This window comes from Thermobia domestica, chromosome 15 (genome assembly GCF_964235325.1).
Source record: "Thermobia domestica chromosome 15, izTheDome1.hap1.1, whole genome shotgun sequence".
Lineage (NCBI taxonomy): Eukaryota > Metazoa > Arthropoda > Insecta > Zygentoma > Lepismatidae > Thermobia > Thermobia domestica.
The window spans coordinates 109,564,331-109,580,449 of record NC_137468.1 but is presented as its reverse complement, the minus strand read 5'-3'; the positions used below and the strand labels follow the sequence as shown (position 1 = coordinate 109,580,449).

At 36.9% G+C, this 16,119-nt stretch overlaps 1 protein-coding gene across 1 annotated transcript in view; it reads left to right on the top strand.

Annotated features, from left to right (window-relative positions):
* Positions 1 to 1,514: 1,514 nt before the first annotated feature.
* LOC145671197 (uncharacterized) overlaps positions 1,515 to 16,119 on the top strand; it is a 358,295-nt gene continuing 343,690 nt past the window's right edge. Inside the window, exon 1 of the mRNA XM_081740048.1 lies at positions 1,515 to 1,649. Within this exon, the coding sequence (XP_081596174.1) occupies positions 1,648 to 1,649 (2 nt within the window). The 5' untranslated portion in view covers positions 1,515 to 1,647. The remainder of the gene's footprint in view (positions 1,650 to 16,119) is intronic.

The following is a 16,119-nucleotide window of genomic DNA, read 5'->3' as shown; positions in this document are numbered from 1 at the left end:
CGTCACAAGAAAACCTCGTTTGTACACAGATGTAAATAAAAAAACTGTCTTCCATTAAAAAATCTAAAACCATTCATAAGCCGAACACAAAACACAATTTCTTCAAGGTTGTTAGATGCATCAACTGAAGATGAGTCCAAACTCTCAGAATTTATATTATAGAAATTGTAGAAAATAAAATCATATTGTTTTACCCTCTTTGCAGACTGCGGAGTGGACAAAGCAATGAAATAACATATAAAACAACTGACAGCAAGTGTGAAGTGTACTATGTTTTTGTGAGTGCAAACAGCAGTCAGACGCTTCGACCTCGAAAGTGTATGGGTGCAAGAAGCAAGCATTGTTGTCACATTGTACAATCGTCCCATATTTCACGATGGCTTCTCTGGCTTAAAACTTGACACAATAAAGGATTTGAAACGTAAAAGCATTATGAATTCTTTTTAAAACATAATCTTGTGCTTAAATTGTAATATTTGTTGATTATTGAGTTAATACTACTTTACGAAGTCATATGTCAGTTTATAAAATTGCAAAATCCAGCGAGAGCCTAGCCTATACGAATTTGGAAGGAACTTTTTAAAAGCATTTTTCTTTGTGGCAAACTACAGCAGTAGATCTACCAGCCTGAAAAACGTTTTTATTTTAATTTGTACTCTAATTCCTAGTTTCTTACTCACTTTACACATTTTACGTGCTTATACTAATACATGTATTTTATGCACTAAATGAAAAAAATAAAAACTTTTTTATGTGTAATTTTCCAATTGTGATTCCAGTGTACCTGATAGAGGAATATCTTGAAAACGTGGAAGCAAAATACATAAGGTTTACTGTACAAAGCAGCAGCAGCACAAAACTTGGCACAGTAGAACTTTTAATTTGTAAGGTGGGGAGGGGGGATCGAGATATGGCTTCCAGCATATTTGATACGGGCATATCTTGAAAATGTTGGCAACACTAAACGGCACAAACTTTGACATAGGAAAAACTTTCAATTAGGTCCTTATTCAATATTATTACTGTTCATTTTGAAATAATTAAATTAAATCAGGTCCCTCGTGGCTATATGGTTAGCGTACGCGTTTTCAGCGCGGGAGACTCGAGCTTGATTCTCAGCTGCAACTCTTGTAGATTGAATCCCTTGTTAACCTGTAGGCCCACGTCTAATAGCTTGGATGCTGAGAGGAACTCTAAACCCAAATTCAGCCCAACTTTTTTTTACGTTTTAAGTACAAAAAACGAATGTACAACTTAACAAGTGAATTAAAACATTTCCGTAAATATTAAGACTACCACAACGGAAAATAATAAATTAATTGACTCCTGATGTGGAATTTTCATAAAGTACAATATTATGCAAACAAACAAAAACAATATGAATACTTCTTTCAAACAAAACCAAAACAAATTTCTCAGCTACAATGAATTCACGAATATGGACATAGCTCATTGTTAAGCAAAACAGTAATCTAGATATAACTTGGTGATAGCATGGAGAAATGTACTACTAACTCTGAAACAATAAAGCGTCGAAATATTAATTCGGGATATTCATTTATTTTAGATTCGCTGCACCGAAGTTAAGCTGTTACCGGAATCCTTGTGGTTCCTAATATAACGAGGAATGAAGGGTCTCTGGCTATAATGTAAGTACTTCATTGTTATTAATTACTATCATCTTGTGTTCCTATTTAAAGAACCTGTTGTTTTAACAACTAACTGATAAGATTTATTATATTAATTTATAGGTAGTAAATTCATGTAATATTCTAAATCTCATATTAATGTCCCCCAGACATATAACAATAACCGCTAAGATTCTCATTTCAACTTACAGTTCAAAATATTCTTCTTTAATACATAAACTAGTTTGAAATCTGGAACTAAAAAATCAAGAATTAAATGATACTTTATAAAGCAAAACTAGCCTTCCATTGTGTGTACTATAAATAAATGTCCTTGTGCTCTAATTCTAGTGCAGTTTAACAATATGAGCGCCACTATTTAGAAAATTTGCAGGTAAAATCCGTTAATTCATAAAGAATACTTAACGACCTTATTTACACAGGTGGCCAACCTATAACTCATATATGAACTGTATACTTTATGTTTACAAGTATAAGAAATCATTACAACTGCTATAGGACCGTTAAAATAAGGGTGCATATGGATTCATACCTAAAGTCACTGCATATCTACTTCTTCAGTAAATCGACTCTCTTTTGAGGGTGTGGACTTGCATTTCTCTGTGCAGAGTTGCTTTAGGATGGCTTCAGTGTACATAATTACACGATAAGAACTATTGTGCGAAAGGCACTAACTTGTGCAAGGTATCCACTAAAAAGCACGAGTGCTTTCTGAGTCGAGGTTAAGTTCCAAAGTTGGTCGTTTGTTTCTAGCAAAATTTTGAAAATGTACCGGGAAGAAATGAATAATTTGTTACTTGTATGCTCGATAATGTATAAGGAGAGAGAGAGTTGTGTTTATTTTCTTATATGGTTCTAAACATGGAACTATTTGGCAAGCGGAGGGAACTACTTGGCGCAAGGTTACTTCGTGGTAGGATTATGGGAATGTAATGAGCATTTGTTTTGTTAATATGGCTGGTGTATAATCATGAAAATCTATTAAAAGTAAGTAAAGATCATGGCTTAATAAATCTAAAAATAAATTGCAGAAAATACGACACGGGCGTCTCTAGCGAGGGGGACGAGGGGGACACGTCCCCCCAATATTTTGAAGTACAAAATATTCAATATTTTATTCTAGTTTAATTATTTACTAACGATAGAATAACATATAAATAATAATAATTTTATATTTGGAATATAATATTCAGGCTCTGAAACGATTATAACAGGTTGGACTAGGAAGTACCATTTAAATCAATTTCTTTGATGTCACCCCCCCCCCCCCCAAATGTACATGCCAGAGACGCCAGTGAAATGCGGTAAGCAATAATTGTAAAGAAACGTGGAAAAGTTATACTTTTCAGTGTAACGGCAAGTAATATAATCAACATGGCGGCAAGGTTCTAGCATACAGGACCCCCTTCCTATTTAGCTGGAATAAAGACACAAAACGTGTCCTGCGAGCTAACCCGCCTTCACTCACTAACGCTCGCTTGGCAATAATATGTGAATCAAATATTAAACTTTGGTACACAAAGGAACCAATTATTACGCTTTTAGCCAAAAACTAGGCGGACGACCAACTTCCGAATAAATGCCCTGAGTTGGGACAGGAGCGCAGCAGGGAGGCCCGAACGATAGCGAGGGAGTGCGTCCGTAGAGAGCAGACATTTCAGCAACGGTGAGTATACACAAAAACGAGGATAGCACAAAACATTATATATAGCATGAAAACACATCTTACGTGCTGGATCATATTTGTCCGTTGCACTTGTTGGTGCAGATTTAGGATTAACTTTAGTGGTGCCCCTCCGTTTTTATTAAAAATTCGGAAGTTCACAGGAGAAAGGAGATAAGAAATGGTGATTTCGAGTTCTTATGTGATCCTTAGGTGTGTGTATAAAGGTAATAACGCGATATATTTTTGTTCCTTGCACATTTGTGTTCCAAAGTAATATAACATTACTAAATTTCACAAATGTATGGATCTCTTAACTTTCCGGAACTTCATGGTTGCGCGTCATGAGTTAGTATACTGACTTCAAATAAAGAATCATGCTTAACAGATTAGACTTTAATTAATGTATTTGTAGATACAGTCATGGAAAAATTAATAGCAACTCTTTGGAATTTTACGCATTTATAAAGATTTCAAAGAAGTTTCTACCTAAATATGCACAAACATACAATGATATATACCGTACGTAAAATTAAAGGAAATTTTATATAGAATCCAAATCTACTCACAGAAGTTACTCATCTTTACAACAATTGATGATATTCAACAAAATATGACGTCGATTTCTAAGTGAAGTGAAAGTAAGTGAAGTTATGTGAAGTGTACCCAATTGATTTTGGCTCAAGCTAATACTTGATTGGATGTCCACCAGGGGTGTAGCCAGCAGGTTTGTGTAGGAGAGGCCCGTCGTTTTTGAGGGGGAGCCAGCTACAATGTACAAAGCCCCAAAAAAAAAAAGTGTTGCTGCTAGTGTTGGAAAACTAAAAACACTATTTTAGCTTCTTCTTCTTCTCTTTCTTCTTCTTCTTCTTCTTCTTCTTCTTCTTCTTATTATTATTATTATTATTATTATTATTATTATTATTATTACTATTATCCATAAATTATATTCAAGATAGTTGTTATTATTCTCAATCAAGAACTACTGCCTGCGACCAAACGCTATACTTTTGCGCATAACTATAAAGGTAACCAAGAAAGTTCTGTCCCTTTTCGTGGAGGTCTGTGTTCAATTGGACCTCACACCGTGAGTTGAATGCGAGTGGAGATAAGGCGAACGTCAGTTGTTGGTGTGGGTATATCCAACATACTACCTGGTTGTGGCAATTCAGACACACCGTGAACTTGCGTAAAGACAGAGGGAACATGGGACATCCACAGAACGTCATAAGAGCATGTATGCTGAACGAGTTCAAATGGAGATCAAACGCCGCTGTAGCGGGACAGAAGATATGCCAGGCCTTTGGTGAGGGTGTCGTGACGACGCGGTCATTGCAGCGATGGTTTAACAAGTTTAAGGACGATGACGAAACACCCGAAAACATCACATGCCGGAAGACCAACACAGGTACAAAGAGGAACTGGGACTACAATTCAGTGTGTGGAGAAACCATTCGGCAGCACATCCATCAACTTGGGAAGCACTACAAGTTGGGTCGATGGGTCTCACATGTTTTGACTCCGGGCCAGAAGGCAACGCGGCAGTCGCCTGTGTTTATTTACTGTTTCGGAGCCATTTCTGGACAGGGCGTTGACATGTGATAAAAAAGTGGGACCTATACGAAGCTCCACGGTGCCGTCATCATTGATTAGCATCCCATGAACCGATTTCAAAACAGCCGAAACCAGCACTGTACCAGAAGAAGGTCCTTCTGTGTGTTTGGTGCATCCTGCATCGGGAACTGCTACCAGCTGGTCAGAGTATCAATGCAACTGTGTAGTGTCAGCAGTTGAGTTGTGCTCAAGAAAACTCAAAACTCTGGAGCCATCACTTCTGAATTGCAAATGGGTCCTCGTTTACGGGACAACGCTAAGTCCCGCGTGGCTAGGATGACTCAGGACACCATTCTACGCCTTGGATGGGAAACAATATTGCAACCACTATATTCTCCGGGTATTGCATCGTCCGATTATTACCTGTTCCATTCTTTGGACAATCGCCTTAGAGGACGCCAGTTCAAATCCCTAGTAACAGTCCAAAATGCACCTGATACCTTTTTCGTTTCACGGCCCACCATGTTCTACCGCTATAGATTCCGTGGCCTTCCAGAACGTTTTCAGAAGGTCCTCGATGCTGATGGGGACTATTTTTGATCTTCCAGGTAGGTGACATATCGATGTTCGAATGTGATGGGTGAAAAAGCGACAGAACTTTTCTTGCTTACCTTTATATTTAAATTTAAGACCTTGTATACAGAATCTATCTACACAAGATTGCTTTTCTTTGAAATTTCACTTAATTTCTTTACGGTTTCCTGACAAAAATACTTATTTATTATTCGTGACTAAAAAAACGGCATTTATTCCGAAGTTGAGCGTCCGCTTTCGCCACGTTTTTTCGCTCTTATCTCCTTTCCACATTTTCTGCAATTTATTAGGTTCTTTAATCCGTGCTCTTCACAAACTTTTAAAATATGTTGCTCGTTATCAACATATTGCTTCACAAATGTTAAAACTGTTAGTTCATTGCCCTTGTACATTCGCCATGTTGATAACAAATACTCGTTACTTTCCCACAATGCAACTGTTCGGTTACCTTGCGCCAAGTAGTTCCCTCCGCTCGGCGTATAGCCCCATGTATATAACCATGTTTATATAAAACAAATAAACAGATTTTTCGAGACCCTTATATATTATCAAGCACACAAACGATCAAATTATCTATATCTTTCCTGTAAATTTTAAAAATTTTGCTGGTAACGGACGCCCAACTTTGGAACTTAACCCAAAAAAACATAGTTATTTTATTACACTGAGTAGAAATAAAAGAGAGAGCGAATGAAATCCAAATTGAATAAAAACATTGTTTCTCACCAAATTTTCCATCCTCTATGTCTTTTAAAACACTTGCTAAAGCATATAAAAATATAATGTACTTACAAATCAGTTTAGTACCTTTGTTTTATGGCTGTATTTGTAATACCGTATTAAAACGTTTGTCTCAAACTGTCAAATATAAATCGCAGTAACTTGTATAATCTGCTGTCACAAAAAAGTATCCTATTTTTCGATCGGTTTAAGTAAGAGATACTATGCTATTTTTCGATCGGTATGGAAAAACAATATTTCTCCATACTATTTTACCGTAAATTATTAATTGTCAATAAAATTTGTTACTTTTAAATGAATGAAGCGAGATAATTTTACTATGATGTTTTAAAAGCTGGTAGGGATGCGCACGAGACAAGATTTGTGGCTGTCTCGTGTCGAAAATGTGCTATAAAAGTGATGTCTCGACTCGAAAAATGTATATTTCTCTATTGGAAGAGCTGTGTCTCGACTCAAATTTTGTCAGGAAAATCCTGCCTCGACTCGTCTCGTGCGCATCCCTAAAAGCTGGTCATTTGGGGGGGGGCAGGAAACCATTTGGGGGGCTGGCCTCGATGCCCCCCTTGGCTACACCCCTGATGTCCACGCTTAGTAATAACGTTTTGACATCGTTGTGGCATGGAGTTTACTGTTTTGTAGTGTCTATTGATATGCAGTGTTGCCAGACATCGTTTATTTGCTTGAATCAATTCAGCTCTCGTTGTAGGATGCCTTGCACGAACCTTCTTTCAAAACACTTCATAAATTTTCAATTGGGTTTAAATCGGGCGAATTACCAGGCCAAGGAAGTTGGGTAACACTTTTCGCTATCTCTTACTATTTTTGCTTAATGGAAATCATGAACCCACGTAGTAAATTTCTGTCACTTCTGGTTTAGTAGAGAAACTGGAATGAAAGTATTGAATCGCTTCTAAAGAACCGCTTTTCGCTATCTTTACCATTTCTTTCTTGGCAATCAATGTTGAAACCCGAAATGATTAATTTCTACCATTTCCGGTTTAAATAGTGATTAACACTAGGAGGACCAAACCGTCTTTTTGACGGCATCACATAAAACAATTTTCTTTATCTCATAAATTTCTTTGACTTACGCAACCATACTTTAGGACTTTAATTATTTTAAAGAGAGGTTTGATATGGCATATAAACTTTGTGTGTCTATTGTAAATAAATACATATTTTTGTTGTATACCCCTAGAAGGACCAGACCGTCAATTTGACTGCCTCATTTAAAATCTATATTTTGTTGTTAATGTGGACTGTTTCATAGGTTGTACGCTATATTGTGTTATCTCTGTTGAAAATAATACATTTTGAAATATTTTACATTATTTTTTTCCAATGAGTTTTCTATTTGATATGTTTTATTTGTGCTTTTCAAAGCTGTACGGAAAAATATATATGGCACTTCTTTGAATGATTTTCTTCTTCAATTATGTTCGTATCTCGTTGGTAACATTATTCTCTGTAGAAATAAAAGTTTTCTTGAAGGTACATATGAATAATTACAAAAGCAAGATGAGACCTGATAAAATGTTACGTGCTTTCTAAGATTTGAGTGAAAATGAATTTCGCTTGGAAGAAGAATAGTGAGACTGCTTTGATGAAGACAAAAGTAGTAGCGAGAATGCATTGTCTCAAGCTACTTCTTCGGATAAGAGGAAGGATACAGATGTTTCCAGAAGTAATCGATCAAATATTTTTAGAGCAGCTCACGGGACACGTTGGAGTAAAGAGGACAGACAGAACAATGCTGGGCATACTGCCTCACACGACATTCTTCGCGAGAAACCTGTTTGTTATAGTATACGTTACATTATAAAGATGATGATTTTGGTAGTGCTTTTCGCTTGTTCATAGACGAAACAATGTTGAGAAACATTCTGAAATGCACTGTTGTTGAAGCTCAGACAGAGTCAAGATTCTCTTTGGCTACTGTCAATTGCAGAACTCGTTTCATTTCTAGCAATATTGATATTTCGTGTAGCTTCAGATATACCTGTAAAGGAACTATAGAACGTGAGCTGTGGACCAGTGTTTTACAGAAAGATTATGGAAACAAAGGTATTTGTTGAAATAATGAAGTATCTTTGATTTGATGAAAAATGCCCTACCTCTTCAAGGGTAAAAGCAAACTTCATCTGTGTAGAACTTATTCACTGAGAATTGTACCAGGCACGACAGTGTTTGTGTAGATGAACAGTTATTCTCTACTAAGATGAGAGAGAAATTCATGTAAGGTATGCCTAACAAGCCTGAAAAATTTGGATTCAAATTCGGTTGCTTGCAGTTGTAAAGTCACGGTATGAACTAGAAGTCTTTCCCTGCCTGGGAAACGACTAAGAACGACGTCGGGACTCACATTTAGGCGAATATATTGTTCTGAAAACGATGGATACTTTTCTCAACAGAGGACTGAATGTTAGTTGCGATAACTTTTCTTAAAGGTTTAAAAATGAGCCGAATCCTTGAAAAAGAAACAGATGACCTTGATTGGTTGTCTTCATCCAAATAGAGAACTTCTCAAAATGTGCTTGCAACAGGAAGAAAAGGATATGTTCACTACAAACGTTTATGGATAGCAATCAGGAAATCCACTCACAGTACATAAGTGTAAGCACGAGAAAAGTGTTGCTGTCTTGAGTTCAGTGCATACAAGTTGAAAGAAAAATGTATTGAAAATGTAAATTCACTTCCATGTAATAAAAGGTTCGGTATAAAACTAATTATTTTGGTTCATTATACACAGGGTCTGTGGTAAAGAAAAGTAGCCCAGCCAATGTCTACAGGACAGTTAGGGTGATCACGTGACTAGTATGAAAAGGATTTCATACGTAGGAATATAAGTATTATTCCTTTATTTTAGCTTTTCATGTCACTGTCCTGTGGGCGAACTTCCGATATTAATATTTTATTTAATATATTAACGGGGTTTAGTGGATCTCCCTGTATTATATCACGAGAAAAACTTACGTAAAACATAAGCTAGTCGATTAAACAGAATACATTCAAGCTAAAATAAAAGAAGTATAAATAAAAAAATATATATACAACTCTTGGAATTAAATAGCCGTCAAAATGACGGCTTGGTACTTCTAGGGGGGTAAAAGGTTTGGTCCTCCTAGTGTTAACTGTTCAGATAATGCCTAGTCTTGGAACGCTGAATCGGTTCCAAGAAACTACTTCTCGATATAATTACATAATTGTTTTTACTCTGATACCTGTTGACAGATAGATAGACAAACATAGCTGTTCCATAAGACTTCCGATACTTCGAAAGTAGAGCCTAGGCCAGAAATCTAATAAAAATAAATTTCATACAAGCCCCATTTTAAATTGTTATTACTGATATGATCTTGAATTATTATATTGTAACATTTCATACTGCACGTAATAAAATTGTATAATAATGTATACAGGCGTGGTTAAGTCAGTCGGGGTTATATTTAATTTCCTTTTTTAACTATTCTTATCAATAGATACATGAAACATTCTGACTGCGATACCAATAATGTGAAACACTGTAACTCCATATTATACTTGTCACCGAATAAGCATAATGTCAATCCAATCTAGGCTTCTAGCATGAACATCAGCAGAATACGTCGATCGGATAGAAAATACAACGGATGTGCATTGAATCTTTGGTTGGAAAGTCAATGGGAAAGACATCTGGGGAGACCAAGAATATAGATAAATGTGGCTTGAAACATTAAGAGATCTATTGTTTCGGCGGAATAAGTTACACTTCCGTGATAATATAGAGGGTGTTAATGTACAGCTACGAAAGAAGTAAGTCAGCCGGGCAAGAGGAGAAAATATTCCCAACCCTGTTCACGTGAGTTAACTTCTCCGAGAGACTTGCTGCTTTCACGTGAGGTCTGTAAGCAGCTCTCACAAACAAATCCAGTGTTTGCTGTAAAGCAATGTTCTTTTCGATACTAAGCTTAGTGGTTTTAGACACAGAAGGAAAACAATACTTGAATTTGTTTTCGAGGAAAACAAATAATTCATACATAGTAGTTTACAAGTGCCAGGTTACCTATTATAATTAATTTAGGTATCTAAATACTCGTGATCTACTCACAGGTAATTGAGGAGTGAACAATATAAAGTGATTTCGGAAATTCAAGACTGCATTATTGGTCTAATACTATGAAATGAAATGGGAATTTTAACAACGCTCGATTATATCCTGGAGACTAAAGGAAACAGATGATGAGTGAACGAATCGAATAATGAAAGGAACTGAGGAATGAAGTGGAAGGCAATAAAGAACTCTTAGAAACAAATGGACACAATCTGTTCAACACAAACTTACATAGCATAGCCTGGAATCGAGCCTATGACATTGAAACTAAAAGTGAGCACTCTATCATTGAGTCGCCATACTCTAATTGTGACGGAAAGGCGCTTCCGATTCCGACGTCGATTGGTTGGGTCGTTGATTGATTTGGAGTTTAGTATTCTGTTCAGCGCCGAGGCAATTTAAGACGTGAACCTATATCTTAACGTGGAATCTTAACCACATAAGCTCCCAACAGGAATCGATCCCGGGTCTCCCGTGCTGAAGATGAGAACTGTAACTATTACGAGGGAATTCCCCACGGTCCAGTGGTGCTCTTCAGGAGCTTCGCTAGAACCGGTTGTTAAAATATTTTCAGTTCGCAGAATAGTTTGTTAAATCCATACAGCAGTAAATGTTACCCAGTTATACCCAGAACAGTAAATTTTTGTTTATCTTTGTTTTTAGAACCTCTTACAGCTACAGGGCTAAACATATAATCTCTCAGAACAAGGTATAAGCGTTTATTTCTTAATCTCAAATGCTCAGATACCAAGAATGAGAACTGACAACTAACTCCAGAAAAGCGTGTGCCGTAAATGCATTGCTGCGATAGTCAGAAAACGCAGTTTTATTGTATTGTAAAAATGCAGCGTTCGTCACAAGTCATGATGGTGCCTAGTAGCGTCTTCGAATCCCTTCTGCGTGATTCAATTTATATAAGCTAGGCCTATATGTTCGCAATTTCCCAAAACAATAGAAATATTTATTTATTTATTTATAAAAAGAAAAGAACTGAAAAATATTTGTTTAAAAATTTGCATATAAACCTGAGAATAAGAATCATACTTGCATAAAAAAACATGTGTTACGTAACGAAGATCGTAAACCCCTTCTCCCCCTTGTCACACTTCTCCCCCATTGGCGCGTTACGTAAGGTGAGGACGACCCCTATAATTCCTTACATCAAAATAAGAAAAAAAAAAAGCATATGGCCCTGTGGGAAAAGTGCCATAGTTTCAGCGCTAGGGCTCCCAAAATCGTAGAAAAGCTAAATTTCAGCATGTGGTATTTCGAATTGAAGAAACTGTGGAGTGGCAGTTCATATCAGCGTAAACTAAATCATACATACGCAATCCAAAAATTGTATATTTCATCAATGTGCATTGAGAATCCAAGGGATTCCCTACAGGATGTAATTCTCAATCATGCTCTCAACAGCATTCTCAGTGTGCTCTGATTTCAAGGTTGGTTTGAAGTAGGCAAAAGGTAAATCTTGACAAAAGTGGACACGGAAAGCATCAACGAGAAGTTGGAATTGTTAGGGAGTTAGCACCAGGCCCCTCGTGTTTGGAATAATGCGTGTGGCGATGTTTTATTTGATGCTTATACATGGGAAAAATGTGAAATATACCAAAACAAACTTCGGGAGCTGATTCCCGATACCGAAACTAGCAAAAAAATCCTCTGGAACTTCGGTCAGTGAGGGATAGTTTCGGCGATATAAGCTGCCGAAAGCGTGGGGAAAATAAAGTTCAGAGAGCTGTAATTAAAAAACAACGCAACGTAGAGAGTGCAATTTAAAACATGACGCTCGAAGTCATATCTGCTCGATTGAAAGATGTATGTTTCAAACCTCCACAAGATGTGTGCGAGGGATTCACTAAAGGAACATAGGGATTACTTGCCAGGTTATAGGGAATCCATAAGTGCCTTTGGGGAATACCTCCCCAAAGAAACTAACTGAAGCGTCCCTGCCGGACGTACTTGCTCTCCCTTCACACAAACACACACACATCATGTTTTATGATAGAAAGTTTGAGTAGCCTATACTGCCAAATTCCACTGGTTTTATTCTATCATGTAATTTTAATCTGGTAGCTGTATTTCGAAATCCAAGATGCAAACTATTCCCTTTTGACGTCTTCTCATTTTATACCCACAATATGCATATTCTTCTTCCCTGTTTTCACCATTGCTCAGTTTACTATTTTATTGTGCCTATAGTCGTCACTTGCAATCGAATCCTCATACCCTTTAGTTTGCCGTCGGAAATAAATTTGGATGACAATATTATACTATAGTGATCGAAACGACTCGTGAAGCCTGGGCTCTACTCTAATCATAGAACTATTTTGCTTCACGTACGATGCATCCGAAGAATTCGGGAAAATTCGTGGAGCTGCCTTCAGAACGCACACTTGAGAAAACGTGAAACAGCTGAAGTGCACCAACAATTTTGTCAAATTTAGAAGACATGACGAACAAGCTACAATAAAACAGCACTTGAAAGATTTTAACACGAACACTAACAATTATTTGAATTAAACGGTAAGCAAAAAATATTAAATAACGACAAGAACAAAATTTAATTTAACGGCGATCCGACAACACTGCATCCTAGGAAGATGTTCTCCGTAAAGCGCCATAAACGACACTGGCAAAATTTCGTGGGTGGGGGTTGACGATCGGGATACATTCTAGCGTTTCATTGGGCGCTGAAATTGGTAATCTAGGTCAAGCTTCATGAGTCCTCGCAATCATATAACTACGTATAACAAAGTCATGTATGGATTTGTAGATGTCTTATGTTTTACATATACAATGTGATTTAGTTATTGTTTCTAAGTTCATTGATTTAATAAATTTGTTGTTCATTACTGCTCCCAGGTAATCGTATTCTTGTATATGTGTTGAAGGGAGAGGTCGTCATTGTCTCATATCGAATTATTTCACCTTCAGACCTTCGTGTCCTGTTGGGACTCATATTATCCCCTCTCACTCCAAATGTCAATAACTCTGACACTGCCTATACTGCTAGGGTTAATCTTGCGTAATGGTCTGTGCATCTGATCAAGCCCCAGTCATGATTCGAAGCCCATGTTAATACTAGAACCTTCCTTCTTAACCTCGGTGTTGCATAACGTAAAACAAACAGTAAAATGAAACAGAGAACTCACAGACGCGATGTTGTCTGTCACGAATTCACTTAGTCTGGGATCGAACCAAGACTCTACAACTTGAAAAACTTATTTCGACTCTTATTGTCTCTGTTAGTAGCACAACTACTAGACTCAACAGGGACAAAAACGTCGAGGACAGTTTATAACTCCCATGCTCTTCAGAGGGACTTGAACTCTCAGTGGGGTTTGCCTCACAATCGTCAGATGCCAGACTCCTCGCACAGATCGATTACGCAACACCGGCTTCGTGACGCCTGGACGCAAATAAAAGCTCAAACTTGATGTAATAACATGATCTTTGTAAGGTAAACCTTGCGATATTCCCATTCACTTAATGTAAATTCCGTCCCTGGACATAGATTTGATCTTTGATCTTTGAATAAAAGCGGATCACACTTGAATTCATAAGTAACCAAATGGTTAGATTAACATCAAGTATCCGTCCACTGGTACTACATTGCATGGAACATGCAACTGTTCTTGTATTCTTCTTGTAATGGTAAATAAAATATATAAATGAAGTTTTTTTCCCATACATAGAAAAATATATTATTATAATTAAAACCCATTATTAAATTTGCCTAAAGACGTTGCTTCCCTCTTCTCCATTTCTAAATACCAGTCACACTACTGGAACCGTAAATGCCTTTAATTTGCAGTGCCGTGGCTCAAATTCAATTTCACAATCATTTCCTTCAAGTAATACATTATCTCTTTTTTTCTTTCTCCCTTGTTGAATAGTGCCGCACCCACTACACTAACTTGCCTTTCACCGTATGCATGCCCCCACCTCCAGCTTCAGTGTATAACCTGCTTCGCCTCCATCCACCGACTTTGGCTGGCATTCACAGTTTCTTCTTTTATTGGACTTCGTGACTCGAATAGAAACTACGAACATACTAGTAGCCCGTTCGTGTGCCTCAAGTCGAATTGGAAGGGGGGGGGGGAATAGACATGTAAAAAATGCATATAGTTTGACTAATGATAAGGAAAAATAGCCCCGTGTTCGGTTTATTATGGTAGGTGTCCATTGGTGTGAGGCGTTGTGTAATTTATAATCAGCCAGAAAAATGACCCCTATTGCTTTCATTATAGTAGGTATCCGTTAGCGGGAGAAGTTGTGTAATTTATAATCAGACAAAACTTTCGTATGTAAACAGTGTAGCAAGTGGTGTTAGGTTGCGTAGCAAGATACATTGCCTACAAACATTAAGTTACAAGTGTAAAATAAATACAAAAACAAAAAAGGAGAGAAAGAAACTTTACATGAATAAATTAAATGAGGTGAAATTTTTCGTTCAACATCCTGGAGTTATCTTCGTAAGTTAAAGGAGACAACTGTAAAGAAAATAAATGGATGATGAAATAAATGCGTAATGATTTTTTTCAAGTAGGAATGGATTATTTCCGGAAGTCTCGTCCACTGCAAATAAATTCCACACCATTGAACTTAGCAGAGAGATGAACGCAGTTTTGGTGACTAGGGTGATCATAATTTCAACAGCCTAAAGTGGGACACCTAAACAGTAAACAAACACTTATTTTGAAATAAATTTATAATTTCATAATGTGAAACAAAATAATATTGGTTGTGCGGTTGGAAACATAATAAAGAAGCATAGCATAATAATAATTTAATTATACTACAGTAAAACTTGATTAGAATATTTTCTTTGTTTTGTAGCGACAAAAGATCTGTACCAAAATACTGTCATTAGCTCAATATTTTGTGTTCTCTAAACGGGATAATCTCTATTAATCGGGACATACGGTCACTTTATGTGTAATTGAATGGATAATACTCCTGTCTGTGTGTGCAGCTTTTTTATGATCTCGGGTTCGAGTCATGGGTGTGCGCAGTGGTGCTATTAACTGTATTAAGCCGGTTCGCACCGCTTCACTAGAAGAGGTTGTTAAAATATTTCGAGTTCGCAGAACCGTTTGTTTTAGCCAGACATATTAATAATTTTACCCAGTTATACCCAAAAACAGTAAATTTTATTTTATCTTTGTTTTTAGACATTCTTACAACTACATGGTTAAACGTATGATCTCTCAGAACAAAGTATAAGCGTTTATTTCTTAATCTCAAATGGTCAGATATCAAGAATGAGAACTGGGATCACTTGAGTGTAGTGGTGAGAGTTATTTTTATCTGAAACGCATACAAACCATTATAACAAATTGTCGATCCATTACTGGATTACGGTGTTTCCAAAACCTTTTGGCAACCATCTATCGTGGATAATTCCTTCCCAAGATACTCTCAGTGCTGCCTAATTTCGTCACACCGCCGTGTATTATAATGTTTATAGGTATCTACTTGTTACTTAAGGTATCCAGTAAAAATTTTGCTTTTGTCTACCTTGTATGGTTTGGTTCCTAAGAGAGTTATATATATCTATCTACCTATCCAGCTACTATCTCTCTCTCTCTCTCTCTCTCTCTCTCTCTCTCTCTCTCTCTCATCTATATATATACAGCACCAGTTGTTAAAAAGATAGAACAACACCACTGGGTATATGTGTTAGAACTAAAGCAGTGTTGCCACAGTCGTAGCTCTAGAGTGGGCTGAAAAATAGTACCAAATTGAAACAAAAAGGGCCGAATTCATTCTTCTATACCAGTGTAATACATGGCTCCGATAACACGAAACTAAAAGAGGTAAAG